The sequence below is a fragment of the Macaca mulatta genome, chromosome 19 (genome assembly GCF_049350105.2).
Source record: "Macaca mulatta isolate MMU2019108-1 chromosome 19, T2T-MMU8v2.0, whole genome shotgun sequence".
Lineage (NCBI taxonomy): Eukaryota > Metazoa > Chordata > Mammalia > Primates > Cercopithecidae > Macaca > Macaca mulatta.
Window position 1 is genome coordinate 61,855,911 of NC_133424.1, and position 14,931 is coordinate 61,870,841.

Consider the following 14,931-nt stretch of genomic DNA (forward strand, 5'->3'; position numbering starts at 1 on the left):
GGGGCTGGGGGCCTGGACCCCTGGGTCTGAGGGAGGAGGGCTGGGGGCCTGGACTCCTGGGTCTGAGGGAGGAGGGGCTGGGGGTCTGGACTCCTGGGTCTGAGGGAGGAGGGACGGGGGTCTGGACTCCTGGGTCTGAGGGAGGAGGGGCTGGGGGTCTGGACTCCTGGGTCTGAGGGAGGAGGGGCTGGGGGTCTGAACTCCTCAATCTGAGGGAGTAGGGGACTGGGGACCAGGATGCCTGTGACCTCCACATCCAAGAACAACTGAGCCTGTACACCAAAGCTTTTATTGGGCGTGGGGCAGGGCAGGATTTACAGTCACAGAGACAGAGACACAAAGACACAACCCTGCACCGGGAAGAAACACCCCTGTCCCCTGCCCCATTCCCTTTCATGGGATTCTGTGACTTCTCTATAGGTTCCCCAAATTCTAAGCTGAAAGAGGGGTGTCTAAGAGGGGAAGGATCCCAGATTTTGAGTCATTAAGCCCCTGAGGGACATGACAAATGGCCACTGAGAAACTGAGGGTAGTTTGAAACCACCCAGGAGAATAAAGTGCGAGGAATCGGGGAGGGGGCATCATGAAACCACCACGCGGGAGTTCAGTGGGTGGTGGCTTCAAACCTTTGAGTTCATGGACTTGAGCAGCCACTATTTAGACCTGAAAACCATGTCAGAAAAAGTGCATGGGGGTGGAGAGGCATATTGTTAAAATTGCGATTTTGGCTGTTTCCCCAGACATTATGCTAAGCTAGGGAGAAGAGGGTCTTGGGAAATTTGGTGCTTTCGCAGAATCTGCTGGTAGGGGAGATGTGAAGTGGGCGAGGAAGGGGGGACTTGAAACCGCCATTTTCCCTCAGAAACGCTGGTGAGAATCAATCCCTGGAATGGCGGGGAGGAGTGATTGGTTAAACCAATCTGGAAGATGCAGAACAGAGTTGGGAGAGATTTGAAACTTCTAGAGGAGGACCTTGAATTTTTCTGGAAGGAGAGGGGAGCTGAGTGATCTCAAGGGTTATCCTGAGAGTCCCTGGAGATAAAGGAAAGTGAGGGGGGTGGGGGGGTGCCTCAAAACCACAAAAGAGAGTAAGAGGTTGAACTGTCCATTCAAATAAAGCCCTGAAAGGAGAGATTTGAAACCACTGAGGCAGAACGGGTGGAGAGGGAACCTTTAGGGGAATTTGGGTATCCTTGAAACTGTCAGTCTGCAGCTTCACTACCCCTGAGAGGCAATTGGGAAGGAAAGAGGATTTGACAGCACTGGGAACAAGGGAGAGTGCTTCTTAGGCCTGAGGCAGGACGGAGAGGAGCAGGGTTCCTTGACACTGTCACTCAGGCCAGAGATGAGTGGAGTGGAGGTCCTGGAAACTGCCATTCAGTGGGAGGCACATGGTCAGTAGTCCCGGACAGGGGGTGGGGGCCTGGGGGGTTGAAATGTGCTGTGTGTGGCCCCATAGGAGGGAGGTGGTGCAGGGGGTGCCCCCGGGGGCTCAGCCTCATCCTCCATTTCGCTGTCGTCACTGCCAGCCAGCTGGTCATGGCCAACAAATCCACACTTCTCCTCGCTCATCTCCTCAGGCTCTGCCCACGGCTGCTTCTCTCCAGAAGCAAAGACCCCGTAGAAGATGACACCTCCATAGTGCACCAGGGAGGCAATTAGGAACACGTACTGCCACTCCTCCCGAGTCTGCAGGGGACAACAGGGCTGAGGTCAAATGGGAGGACAGAGAAACAGAGGCGGAGAGAGGGGGAGGCCTAGAGGAAGGGAGGCAGAGACCCAGAGAGGCTGAAAGGGCAGGAATGGCACCCCAGAGACAGCGCCACCACGTGGTCGGCTAGGTACCAAGCACACACTTGGAGGGCGAGTGAGTCAGGACTGCGGCACCGACCTTGTGCTTAGTCATGGCCCCCACGATGATGGGGCACACCATCCCCGACAGTGTGCCCACGCCGTTGGAGATGCCCATGAGGATGCTGGCGTAGCGCGGGGCTATGTCCAGGTGGTTCACGTTGAACCCTGGCGGAGAGACAAGTCGGAAGACGTCTCACCGGAATCTGACTCGAGTGATTCCCACTGGGACGTTCTCAACCCTCTCGCCTCCACGCCACTCATGTTCCACCTTTTGTGAGGCTGAGAGGCCCAGTTCCTGAGCCAGGAAGTTCCCTACAGAGCTGACCAGAGTCCCCCCAAGCTGCGGATCCGCGGTTCTCACCAGAGATGGCGAAGCCGCTGAAGCCCACGGCTAGGACCAGGAAGGAGATGGCCACGCCCTTGGAGTGCGAGTAGCCGACCACCAACAGCAGCGTGGCTTCCATGCCGAAGCCTGCGGAGGAGGGGGGCCGCGTCTTCTGAGTGTCGGCCGGAGCGGGGCACAGGATGCCCCCCACACCACCCTTCCAGACCTGCTCCAGCCCCAAACCGCCTCTATCCGCCCCAGTCTGGCCACCTCCACACCCAGGCCTCCTCGCGCCTTCCACGCCACCTGCGCCCACCCTAACCAGGCACCTACTTCTCCAAGACCCAGCCCTGGCCACGCCCACCAACTCCATCGCCCCCCCGTAGCTCCACCCCTTGACTAGGCCACGCCCCGAACACGTAGGATCCTTGCTGTGCCCCTTCACACCTTTCCTTCAATCCCCACTCACGAGTTTTTTTGTTTTTGTTTTTGTTTTAATGTTTAATTTTTGTTTTAAGAGACAAAGTCTCACGATGTTGCCCAGGCTGGTCTCAAACTCCTGAGCTCAAGTGATCCACCTGCCTCCGCCTCCCAAAGTGCTGGGATTACAGGTGTGAGCCACCATGCCCTGACTGTTTTTAAATTTTTTTTTTTTTTTTTTTTTTTTTTTGAGACGGAGTCTCGCTCTGTCACCCAGGCTGGAGTGCAATGGCCGGATCTCAGCTCACTGCAAGCTCCGCCTCCCGGGTTCACGCCATTCTCCTGCCTCAGCCTCCCGAGTAGCTGGGACTACAGGCGCCTGCCACCTCGCCCGGCTAAGTTTTTTTGTATTTTTAGTAGAGACGGGGTTTCACTGTGTTAGCCAGGATGGTCTCGATCTCCTGACCTCGTGATCCGCCCGTCTCGGCCTCCCAAAGTGCTGGGATTACAGGCTTGAGCCACCGCGCCCGGCCTGTTTTTAAATTTTTAATTGTAATTTTAATTTTTCTAGAAACAAAGTCTCGCTCTGTCGCCCAGGCTGGAGTGCTGTGGCGCGATCATAACTCACTGTAGCCTCGCATTTCTGGGCTCCAGCGATCCTCCCTTCTCAGCCTCCCAAGTAGGTGGGACCACAGGCGCGCGCCATCACGCCTAGCAAATCCCACTCGTTAGACAGCAGGCCCCCTAGACCCTGTCTCTCCTGGTGCCCTACTCATAGCGCCTCCTCATTACCTAGTTCATGTCCTACCACACCCAACTTCGCGCAGGCCTTGTCCTTCCAGGCCCAACTTGGTCTCGCCTCTGCTCTACCCGGGAAGTCTTGCCCCACCCTGCCCTTCCACGGGGTGGCCCTTGGACGGCCGCGTGACAGCCTCTTTCATCCAGGTCTGCCCTGCCCCGGCTCCGCCCTGTTGGCCACAGCCCTTTGCATAGAAAGGGACTCCTGGGGTAGGCTAGATGGTTTCCGCCTGTAACCACGCCCCATCACCTCTCAATCCCTCTCTGCTCCACCCCGGCTGTCCTAGAGCCGGCCCAGGCCCCGCCCCACTCACCCCCGCAGTTCATCAACTTGCGCACGTTGGTGGTGGACATGATGCGGCGGCTCCTCAGGAAGTCCGCGATCTGGCCGCCGATGGGCACGATGATGGTCATGACCAGATGGGGCAGAGCGGATACCAGGCCTACCTGCGGGAACAGGTGTATAGGGGAGACAAGGGTTCGGGGCCGCCGGCTCGGCGTCTCTGCCCGGTCGGTGCACCACCAGCTCCTCCCTGCCTCGGGATCCCGGCCAGTTCCCTCCCGCCGACCCCTCCGCGCCCCCCGCCCTCTCCTCCAGGGCTCTACCTTGCTGATCTCGAAGCCGAACACTTCTTCGAAGTAGGCAGGCTGGGAGATGAGCAGCAGGTAGAACGTCCAGCTGCGGCAGAAGTTGGCCACGATGATGGCGTAGACTGGCATAGACGTGAAGAAGCGTCGCCAGGGAGTGCTAAACTTCTGTGGGGGCGAGGGGAGGGCCGCTAAGACAGAGAGCGGGGCTGAGGGCTTCTCCGCGTCCCTTCAGGGACCCCAGTATAGTTCTGCGGAGACCAAAGGATCCCGACCGCACTGAAACTTCTATGGACCCAAAGGCATGAGCTACACCATGTTGCCGTGAGGACCCAGGGATCCTAGCCTGAAGGCGACCCTTGAGTGATGAAGGAGTCCTGACCCTATGGTAGCCTCTCAGATCCTCAGGTGTCCGGGCCCCTCAGGGACCTGTCTTTTTCCTTTTTTTATTTTTATTTTTACTTTTTGTATTTTGTATTTTGCGTGGAGACGGGTTCTCTCCATGTTGCACAGGCTGGTCCCGAACTCCCGGGCTCAAGCGATCCTGCAGCCTCTACCCCCCAAGTGTTGGGATTGCAGGCAGAAGCCACTGAGCCTTCCCTAGGAGTCTCTTTTTATGCAAAAATGCCCCCAAAATACAGCCTCAATCCAAGGTCTAAGCAGAACCCCCACATTCTTTATTTTTTTTTTTTTTTTTTTTGAGACAGAGTCTGGCTCTGTCGCCCGGGCTGGAGTGCAGTGGCCGGATCTCAGCTCACTGCAAGCTCCGCCTCCCGGGTTTACGCCATTCTCCTGCCTCAGCCTCCCAAGTAGCTGGGACTACAGGCGCCCGCCACCTCGCCCGGCTAGTTTTTTGTATTTTTAGTAGAGACGGGGTTTCACCATGTTAGCCAGGATGGTCTCGATCTCCTGACCTTGTGATCCGCCCGTCTCGGCCTCCCAAAGTGCTGGGATTACAGGCTTGAGCCACCGCGCCCGGCCTTTTTTTTTTTTTTTTTTTTTTTTTTTTTTTTTTTTGAGATGGAATCTCGCTCTGTCGCCCAGGCTGGAGTGCGGTGGCGTGATCTCGGCTCACTGCAAGTTCGGCCTCCCGGTTTCAGGCCATTCTCCTGCCTCAGCCTCCCGAGTAGCTGGGAATACAGGCACCCGCCACCATGCCCGGCTAATTTTTTGTCTTTTTAGTAGAGAAGCGGTTTCACCATGTTAGCCAGGATGGTCTCGATCTCCTGACTTCGTGATCCGCCCGCCTCGGGCTCCCAAAGTGCTGGGATTACAGGCGTGAGCCACCGCGCCCAGCCGCAAAATCCCCACATTCTAATCCCTTCTCTGCTGGTTTTAACCATGCCCCGTCAGCGATTCTAATCCCGCTCAACTCCCAACCTAACTCTGCCCCCAGCACCTGCGAATCCCGTCCTCCGCGGGTTGCAACCCGCCTCCTAGGTTCTAGCCCCTCTCTTTGCGTTCCAGTCCCGTCTCCTCTAGAGTCTGCAGGAACCCTTCCTGATCTACACGCTGTGCAGGTTAGTGGCCTGCTATCTCTCCCGCCCCTTCCCCGAAGACTTGGGCCCGGACCGTGAGGGGGTTCATGAGTTTCGCGCTCTCTCCGATGGCGTCCTCGATGTACTTGCGCTCCTCCTCCGAGATGCTGGGATGCAGCGCGGGGGACTCGTAGGACACGAGCAGCCAGAACAGGTACCAGAAGATCCCGAAGCTGCCTGGGGGGGTCAGGAGGGGGATGGGAGCGGGGTGAGGACCGGCCCCGCTCTGCCCCAGCGCCACCCGGAACCAGGCATCCGGGTCCCTCACCGTAGACGTAGAAAACAGAGCTCCATCCTGAGTACTGCACAAGGACCCCGGCGAGGGGCATCGCGACCACCGCCCCAGCATAGGAACCTAAAGGGGAGGATGAGGGGGAGAGAACAGGCCCATCTTCCCTCAGATCAAGGAGTGCGGACCCCCACCACTCCCACCTTTCCAGTCACAGAATTACAGGCCACAGCCCCTCCTCCCTCAGACCCAGGAATCCAGGCCTAGCCCCTCCTCCCTTGGACACAGGAGTTCACGCCCCCAGCCCCTCCTCCCCCAGACCCAGGAGTCCAGGCCACCAGCCCCTCCTCCCCCAGACCCAGGAGTCCAGGCCATCAGCTCCTCCTCCCTCAGACCCAGGAGTCTAGGCCCCCAGCCCATCCTCCCAGAGACCTGGGAGTCAAGGTCCAGTCTCCTCCTCCCTCAGACACAGGAGTTCAGCCCCGCCTACCCCCTCCTCCCTGAGGCCCAGGGGTCCAGGCCCAGTCCCTCCCCACTCAGATGCAACAGTCCAGGCCCCAACCCCTCCTCCCTCAGATGCAGGAGTGAGGATCCCCCGTCCTCTCACCGCAAAAGGCTGTCGTCGCCAGGCGACTCCGTTCTAAGGGTGGGGCCCATTTGCTCCAGATCCCATGGCAGGCGGGGTATGTGACGCCCTAAAGAGGAGAAAACCAAGGTCATTGAGAAGAGGTGGGGTCCGAGCGAGGGCAGGGTCGTATCAGGTGGGGATTTACCTCTACCAACCCCTGCAGGATCCTCACGAAGATGACACAGCCATAGTGGACGCGGGCAGCCGAGGGTATCAGCATGTTTAGAGTGGATGTTGCCACAATAGCAAAGCCGAAAACCCTGATGGGAAGGGTCAGAGAAAAGGATCCAAGCTATCCAGACATGCCCGGGATTCTGCCTTTACCGCTCACAGCAAGCTAGGCCCAGTGGTCCCCAGGACCCCAGGTCCCACCACCTCTCTGACTTCCACCTTCCTCAATCGCAAGCCCCACCTTTCTCTAAGACCCACCCCCAAATCCAGGCCCCGCCCACTTCCCAGAGGCAGCCCCAATTCAAGACCACGCCCTCTAACTCCACCCACACAACTATAGTTACCGCCCACTTTGAGACCCCACCACCGTACCTGTTGGCTGCAAATTTTTGGCAGATAAATCCTCCCGGAATCTGAGTGACAATATAGCCCCAGAAAAAGGAGCCATGTATGAGGCCGACAGTCTCTGGATCCCAGCTGAACTGGGCTTTCTGGGGGCCAAAACGTACATTAAATCAGCCGCCCTGCCCCAAGCTCTGCCGCTCCACCAATCAGCACCCACAGACTTAGTGCCTCGACCTATCAGCAACAAGGAACCCCTCCCACCTCCAAACGCCTGCCAATCAAAGCTCACACTATCTTTCTGTCAGTTAAAGTCTATGAACTCCGCTCTTCCACGTTGCTAGGGCCTATGCTGCCTTAACAACGGGGTCCATCACCACCTAGAAGCCTTGCTTTGCCTGCTTCCTTGCCTCCGTGAAAGCCTAGGGGCCCATGTATGATGATGACTCTCTCCACTTCTATCCAACTTATGAGCGTTTGCAGAGTGACTTGCACAGGGTCCAGGCGGGGACACGAAGCAGCCAAGGCGGCGGACCAGATTGGAAGGAAGCAAGGGGAGGAGCTTCAGGTAGGACAAAGGCACAAGTCAGGACTCTTTTCTGATGCAGAGGCAAGGCCTATGCTGAAATTAAAATAGGAGAAAGGACAGGGCGCGGTGGCTCACGCCTGTACTCCCAGGGCTGGGAGGCCGAGGTAGGAGGATCGCTTGAGCCCAGGAGTTCGAGACCAGCCTGGGCAACATAGTGACACCTTGTCTCTACAAAGATAAAAATAAAAATGTTAGCTGGGTATGCTGGCGCGCTTACTGCTCAAAAGGCTGAGGCAGGAGAGTCTCTTGAGCCCAGGAGTTCGAGGCTGCAGTGATGGTGCCACTGCACTCCAGCTTGGGCGACAGAGCAATGGCTCCACTGCCCCGTAGCCTGGGAGACCCTGTGGGTCTTCAGACAAGGGACAGAACACATGGAGTGGGACGTAGGCAGTGGCTTCAAAAAAGGATCAGATTAAGGGAGGAACCTGGGATGGGACTGAGATTAAATAGATGTGACCCGGGAACATGAGTTTGGGGTACGGGTGTGAGCAAAATTGCCAGTAGGTCCAAAATGGGGCAGGGGCAACCCCTAGGGAACCTGATGTTGGGGCGGACTCTGTGTTTTTCAATCAAGCCCCTGGAAATAAGGGCGGGACTTCATTTAGATCAGGACGGGGCTTAGGAAACGGAGGCGGCCCCTAAGGCGAGGTCAGAACCAAGGGGCACACGGATTGGGCGGAGCTATTCCGGCAGCGTTTCGGAAGGGGCGTGGCCTGGACGTCTGGTGGGTGAGTGTGACGTCATGGGGGCGTAGGCGGAGCTCGGTGAGCAGGGCGGGGCTCTGCAAGGGCTCAGGCCTTGAGCTACCTGCACCACCACGTGGCCCCCGCGGTGGGTCGTGCTGTTATTGACCATGGAGACGATGGCCACGCCCAGGTTGCAGCGGATGCCAAAGCTGATACAGAAGCCCAGACCACTCATGATGGCGATAATGTAGCGGCGAGGGAGGCCGAAGCAGGTGCAGTCCACCACCGGCGGGTCCCGGGTCTGCGTGGTCACCGGGCGCCCATCCGCACTCAGCTCCAGCGTCTCCGCGCCTTCCTGCCGCTTCTCCAGAAGGCTGCGGGACAGCAAGAGCCAGAGACTCGGAAGTCCAGGCCCCCAGCCCCCTCAGCCCCAAGACAGAGGATCCAGGGCAAAACCTGCTTTTCAAGATCCAGAATTCTAAGCCTGCACCTCCTCCTTCACCAACAGTCCAGGTCCCTGGCTCCGTTGGCCCCCCGGGATCCAGAAATCCTCCATCTCCCTCAGACCGAGAATTCAGGCCCCCAACCCCCTCTTTCTTCACACTGAGGGTCTTCAGTCCCCTCTCCCAGCTGTGCCAAATCCTTCAACTCGGGAGATTTAGACCCCAGACAACGCTTTGGGATTCAAGAGCCCGTGCCCCCACTCCAAGGCCCAAAGACTCTCCAGCCGCCTCTCCCGGATGAGAGTCTATTCGAGGAAGCAAAAGGTGCTAAGGAGATGCTTCAGCAAAGGTGTCAAAAGAACAGATGCTTCTCAACCACGTCTGCTGGGGGGTGGGGAGATGTCCAGGACCCTGGGAATCCAGCAGCCCATCCCGGGCATCCCTAGGGAACCTTGAGCCCAGGCTGTCAGCCTAGGGGGTAGGGAGGGGAGTGGCGGGTGGTGTCCTGGCAGGGGACAGATGGCCCTGGTAGGGGGATTGGCTCATTCCCCAGCGTGACTCTCGCCCCCGCCCGTTCTGGATCCAGAATCAAGTCTGTGATGACGAAGAGGGTATTTGGAGGGCTGCCTCAAACCCAGGGAGAGGCTGCAGAAAGAGAGGTGCCTTCAGACAGGTGGAGAAAGACCCAAAAAGAGGGTGACAGAGATGAGGGGAGTTGTACAGAGGCCCAGAGAGAGGGGGTCACAGAGAGAAGAAGGGAGAGAGATCCAGAGAAAGGGTAATAGAGATCTAGAGATGAGGAGACAGAAACCCAGAGAGACGGAGAGAGTAACAAGGGAGCAGAGACCCACAGACATAGGGGGACAGAGACCCAGAGAGAGAGGGGGACAGAGACCCAGAGAGAGAGGGGGACAGAGACCCACAGAAAGGGGGACAGAGACCCAGAGAGAGGGGGGGACAGAGACCCAGAGACAGAGGAGGACAGAGACCCAGAGACAGAGAGGGACAGAGACCCAGAAAGAAAGGGAGATAGAGACCCAGAGAGAGAGAGGAACAGAGACCCAGAGAGAGAGAGGAACAGAGACCCAGATAGAGAGGGAGACAAAGACCCAGACAGAGGGGGAGAGAGACCCAGAAATAGGGAGACAGAGACCCAGAGAGGGAGGAGGTGGAAACCTAGAGAGGGAAGCAGACAGAGTCCCAAAGAGAGGCAGGGACAGAAACCCAGGAGATAGGACATACATGCAGAGAGAAGAGAACAGAGATCCAGAATGCAAGAGAAAGATGGAGAGTCTGGGAGACAGAGGATAGGCAGGCTGGGGACGTGATTTGTGAGGTGCGGCCCTTCTCTGAGGTGGGTAGGCAGCCAGGGGATCGGGCTGGATCCCAGGAAGGGGCTGGAACAGATGGAGGCGAGGGAGACTGGGACGGGGGAGGAAGGAACAGCCAGACGGTCCAGGGGGAGGGAGGTGGAAGAGCTGCGAGAACACAGCAACCCCTCCCCATCCTAGAACTTAAGGAGGTGGGGAGGGGCAGTTAAGAAACAGGGGTGGGAGAAGCCGGGGAGTGGACAGAACCCAGAAGGAGTAGGAATGAGACCACAAGAGGAAGAAGACAGACAGCCAGAAATAGGGGGGATAGAAGCCACTAGGATGAATAGTACAGGATGGCAGGAACTCCCCCCACCCATCAGAACATGTCACCCAATGAGATTAGACTTTGACCCAGGTTGACATCAGATGATATTTGACCCTGAAACTCAAGATGTGATTGCAGCCCCTGAAATGTGAGATTCCTTGTTAATATGAGGAGATGTCAGATCTCTAATCAAGGCTGTCTAAACAGGGGGTCTCAGTATCCCACATCTATGAAATGAGGGCAAGGGCAAAAATGCAAGAGAATGCAAGAGGGAACTTCAAGGTGATATCAATCATTTTAGAGCAAGAGGACCAAGGATACAGAGATGAAGGTGTCCCTGATGCTTTGCAGGGGACAAGGACAGAGAGGGGAGACCCTAGATGGAAACCCCCTCCCTTCCCTGGATGCCCCAAACTCAGGCCTGGGGACTTGGCAATGAGGAAAAGCAACACTTAGGAGGCCATTACCCCAAATCGAGATATCTCAACTTCTCTCTCTCTGTCTCTGCTTCTCTCAGGATCTCTGTCCACTCCCCTACGTCTGTGTCTCCTTATGTCCCTCTGCTCTCTCTTCTCTTCCCATTGTACAACTAAGGAAACTGAGGCTCGGGGAGCTGAAGTAGCACTCCAAGATCACAGACAAGAACAGCAATGGGACCTGATCCCTTAATGGCCCTCGGCATCCCCCTGCCCAAGACCTGGCTCTCAGAAAGGAGGCACCTTGGGTTCTCTTCTCTCTAGCATCCCGTTCCCCCATGTCCTTGTCCCAAGTTACTCTGGGTGCAAGGAAGCTCCCCACCAGCTGTGGCATCACTCATCTCAAGGAAGATCTCTGTTCTAGGCTTGGGAGGGAGACCGACCTGGGTTCAAATCATGGAGCTTGTACTCATTCACTGATTCCCCCCAACCCCAGAAAGGAGCCTCAGTTTCCCCATCTTTGTCTAGAGGATTAAATGGGATCAACGCGTTGTCTCTAATATGGGGTATTCCGCTCTCCCTCCAACCATCAGAGCAAACCCCAGGCATTGGAAGCAAATGCTCTTCTCTGCACAAACTCCCTGCTGATGGTCCTGGCCAGAGCTCGGGGGTCCCTGGAGACCCAAGAGGTAACTCAGAGAGCTGAGAGTCAGGGGAGATTGACTGTGAGAAACCCAAGCACAGTTGAGAAACAGGCAGAGACTGAGGGAGGGGGCCTGAGGTACACATCCCTGCCGCTGCTACCCCCCAGCCCCCTCCACCAGCACGTCTCTTTCTCTCTCTCTCTCATTCTCCTGACTTCACACTGATGTATTTTGAGAAACTCGTGAAAGGAGGCGAGAAAAAGGGTGGGGAGGGGCTGGAAAATTGGAAACAGAAGGGGCGAGGTTATCTCAGCTTCCCCTCCACCGCCAACCTCCGTCACTGCGCCATCCTCCTGCGCCCCCCCCCCCACTTCTGTCCAGCCTTATTCTTGTCTCTCATGTTACCAGAGGGTGGGGTAACTTTGGAGCTAAGAGGTGATCTGCAGCAAGCAAGACTGATGTTAGACTTAGCAAAGTACCCCATGGCCTAGTGAGGTGGACTGAAGCTCAGTGAAAGACAGGGTCAGGGCTGTGGGCCAAGGGGACAGGGCCTGAGGGCATGGCGGCAGGGGCATGGTGCTGATGAGGCCATCTCCTTCGTGCACTGTGGCCAGATATATTTTTAGGCTTTTCCGCAGCTGAGTAATTTATCTGACTTAGAGCCAAAGCTGGAGTTGGGGGTGAGAGCTTGTGGGGAGGTGTCCAGGTTATCCTGAGGGACACTCGGGTCACTGGGGTCATCAACCTGGTTGGGAGGGAGTCCCTCTCAACCCCAGCCTATATCCTTTGGGAAGGCTGTTCTTCCCCAGGAGCTGAAATTTTTGGCCTCTAACTCCTTTCTCTCCCAGGGACCCAGGGTGCTCTGACTTCTTCCATCCAGCTTAACCCCCTCAAGGACAATGGGCTATGAGCCCCAATCCGCTTTAGCTGCAGATTAAACTCCATGCCAGGCAGAAACGGAAAGAGACACAGAGAGATGGAGAGACCCATGGTGGAAGAATTAAAACCCAGAGACAGGGACAGGGATCCAGAGAAGTGGGGACCAGAGATTCAGGGAACAGGAGAGACCCAGAGAGAGGGGGACAGAGACTCCGAGTCAGGGGTTGTTAGAGATCCAGTGAGAGTAATGGCCAGAGAACCAGAGAGAGGGGCACAGAGATGCAAAGAAGCGGAGGCAGAGATCTAGGGAGAAGGAGAGGCCCAGAGAGAAGGGAGTGGAGATCTAGAAAAAGAGGGAGACGGAGACCCAGAGAGAAAGGAGGCAGAGACATCCAGAAAGAGACGGGGACAGAGACCCAGAAGCGGTGGGGGAGGGAGCCAGAGACCCGGGAGAGAGGGATTTACAGCACCAGAGAAAGAGTGGAGCAGGGTGGGGTGGGGTGCAGAAAAATGAACAGGATAATGGACAAGGCTCAGTCAGGGAGAACGGCGCCGTCGGAGCCCACGGGAGAAAACTGGACAGATGGGTGGACCCCCATGCCGGGGTATCGCCCGTTCATCTGTCAGTCTGCGCCCAGGTGGGAATTAGCATCCTCCTCGGATCCTCCCACTCTTCTCCTCCCGGGACCCCTGCCAGGCTCACCGGTGCAGCTTCCCGAGAGCACGACCCGCTAGCTTCCGAAACTCCTCCTGGCGGAACTCCATGGTGGCGGCTCCCGCCGCGGGTCACCCCGCCGGTTCCCCCCCGCCGATCCCCCCGCCCGCGGGCCCGGGCGGCCGCGTCCGGGTTCCCGGGGTCCGCCCCGGCCCGGCCGGCCCCGCAGCTCCGCTCGGGGGGAAGGAGGCTGCGAGTGCAGGCGGCCCGGGGGCTGTCACAGGACTCAGCGCCGGGGGCGGGGCGCGGGAGGCCCCGCCCCAGCCCCACCAGGCCCCTCCCCTCGTCTGCCAGACCCGCCCCCTCTCGCAGCCTTTTCATCCTCGTCCTGTTTCCTCCTGAGCCTTCTAATACCACGCCTCTGGGTTCTGAACTCACACCTCCGAGTTCACGCCCCCCAGTTCTGTTCCTTCCCCAAGCTACCCCCCCATCCCCGTTCCATCCCCCTGGCTCCTACCCAGATTTTCTCTCCTCTCCTGAGTTCTCATCCCCATCATTTCTCTCCCCCACTTCTGTTCCCCCTAATTTCGTCCCTTACAATCCTGTCTTCTCTGACTTTCCCTCTGCGTTCATCCTCCAGTTCCTTCACCCCTGGACTCCCTCCCCGCCCCCATCCCCCAATTCCATCCCCATCCCACCTCGTCCCCAGTTCCAATAGTCTCATCCAGGGAGTTCTTTCTTATCTCATTCAAGGGAAATTTTTTCCCCTCAAGTCCAACGCCTACTTCGATCCACCCGTCGTCCCCTTCTAGTCCCTTTCGCCACCTGGGTTCTTCACCCTTGAGCTCCATCTCCTCCTGAGTTTCCATCTTTCCCCTTTGAATCCCACACTCCTCCAACTCTATTCTCCCTCTGGCGCCTCTCTCCTCCCTGTTGCTTCTCTCGATGAGCTTCATTCCCTAACCCCGATTTTCTTCCCTCTGGCTTCCGTCCCCCACAGTTATATTTCACACACCCCACCAGTGCCAGCTGCGACCCCATAGTCTCCCCATTGTGTTATTTCCCCGCTCCTCTGGGATCTATCCGCGCTCTGAGTTCTTCCCTAGCTCCGGGGGATCCATTCCGCTATTTGAGTTCTGTCTCCACCCACTGGAGATCTGTCCCCGCCCCCTAAATTGTGATCCGCGCCCCCTGGCATCCTCATCCGCCCTCTGAATTTGTCTACTCCCCTAGGATCTGTCGCTGACCTGAGTTCTGCCTCCACCCTCTGAGTTCTCTCCCCATTCTTGGAGTTGTGTCCCCTCCTCCTAGGATCTGTCCCTGGGATCTGTCCCCGCCCTCAGTCCTGTTCTTGCCCCCTGGAATCTGTTCGTGCTATCTGAGTTCTACCCCTTCCCCACTGGATCTCTCTCTGCCCCCCGGAATCTGTCCCCACCCACCGAGTTCTGGACTCCGTCCTTGGGATCTGTGCCCGCCCTCCCAGTTCTCCCCGCCCCCTGGATCTGTCCCTACCCTCCCTGCCCTCGTCCCATGGGATCTGTCCCCGCCCTCCGACTGCTGACCCTCGCCACTGGGATCTGTCCTCGACCTCCCAGTCCTGTCCCCGCCCCCGGAATCTGACCCCGCCCACCAAGCTCTGGCCTCCGCCCCTGGGAACTGTCCCCGCCCTACCAGTCCTGCCCCCGCCCCATGGGATCTGTCCCCGCCCTCCGACTTCTGACCCTGTGATCCGTCCCTGCTCTCCCAGTCCTGCCCACACCCCCAGGAATCTGTCCCCGCCCACCGAACTCTGTCTCCACCCCTGAATTCCAGCCCCGCCCCGCTGGGTAGAGCCCCGCCCTTCCCTGTCCTGGGCCCGCAGACAGGGTCCCGCCCCGCTCCTGTCCTCAGACCAGCCCATCTCCCGGCGCTGAGTCCACCTCCAGATCCAGGCCCCAGGAGGGTGATCCTTTCCCTACTACCTCCCCGCGTCGGGCCGCAAATGCATTTGGAATTAAATTTTCATGATGCGGCCCGCGGTGGGGTGGGAGGAGCAGACGGCGCGGCGGGCGGGCGCCAAGTACTGGGTGGCCGGGAAGCCACTGACCG

General features: G+C 57.9%; 1 protein-coding gene across 2 annotated transcripts; it reads right to left on the reverse strand.

Moving 5' to 3' along the window:
- Positions 1–270: 270 nt before the first annotated feature.
- On the reverse strand, positions 271–13,884 carry SLC17A7 (solute carrier family 17 member 7). Of its 2 annotated transcripts, none has more exons than XM_077980934.1 (12): positions 13,859–13,884; positions 8,290–8,542; positions 6,924–7,042; positions 6,526–6,640; positions 6,360–6,447; positions 5,792–5,878; positions 5,558–5,700; positions 4,004–4,153; positions 3,712–3,844; positions 2,216–2,326; positions 1,892–2,019; positions 271–1,689 (listed from the first exon to the last, which is right to left on the reverse strand). In XM_077980934.1, exons 1-12 carry the CDS (start codon positions 13,882–13,884, stop codon positions 1,396–1,398), a joined length of 1,647 nt encoding a protein of 548 aa, XP_077837060.1. In that variant the 3' UTR covers positions 271–1,395. The 2 variants fall into 2 exon arrangements, with proteins under 2 accessions (XP_077837060.1, XP_014980060.2); XM_015124574.3 differs by lacking the exon at positions 13,859–13,884 and adding an exon at positions 12,892–13,101.
- Between the last annotated feature and the right edge of the window lie 1,047 nt (positions 13,885–14,931).

Excerpts from the sequence above, each read along its gene's own strand:
- SLC17A7 (XM_015124574.3), bottom strand. The coding sequence starts at position 12,953 with ATGGAGTTCCGCCAGGAGGAGTTTCGGAAGCTAGCGGGTCGTGCTCTC. Across the intron at positions 6,448-6,525 it reads TCCTGCAGGGGTTGGTAGAG|GGCGTCACATACCCCGCCTG; the intron begins GTAAATCCCCAC and ends TCTCCTCTTTAG. Across the intron at positions 2,327-3,711 it reads CAAGTTGATGAACTGCGGGG|GCTTCGGCATGGAAGCCACG; the intron begins GTGAGTGGGGCG and ends CCTCCTCCGCAG.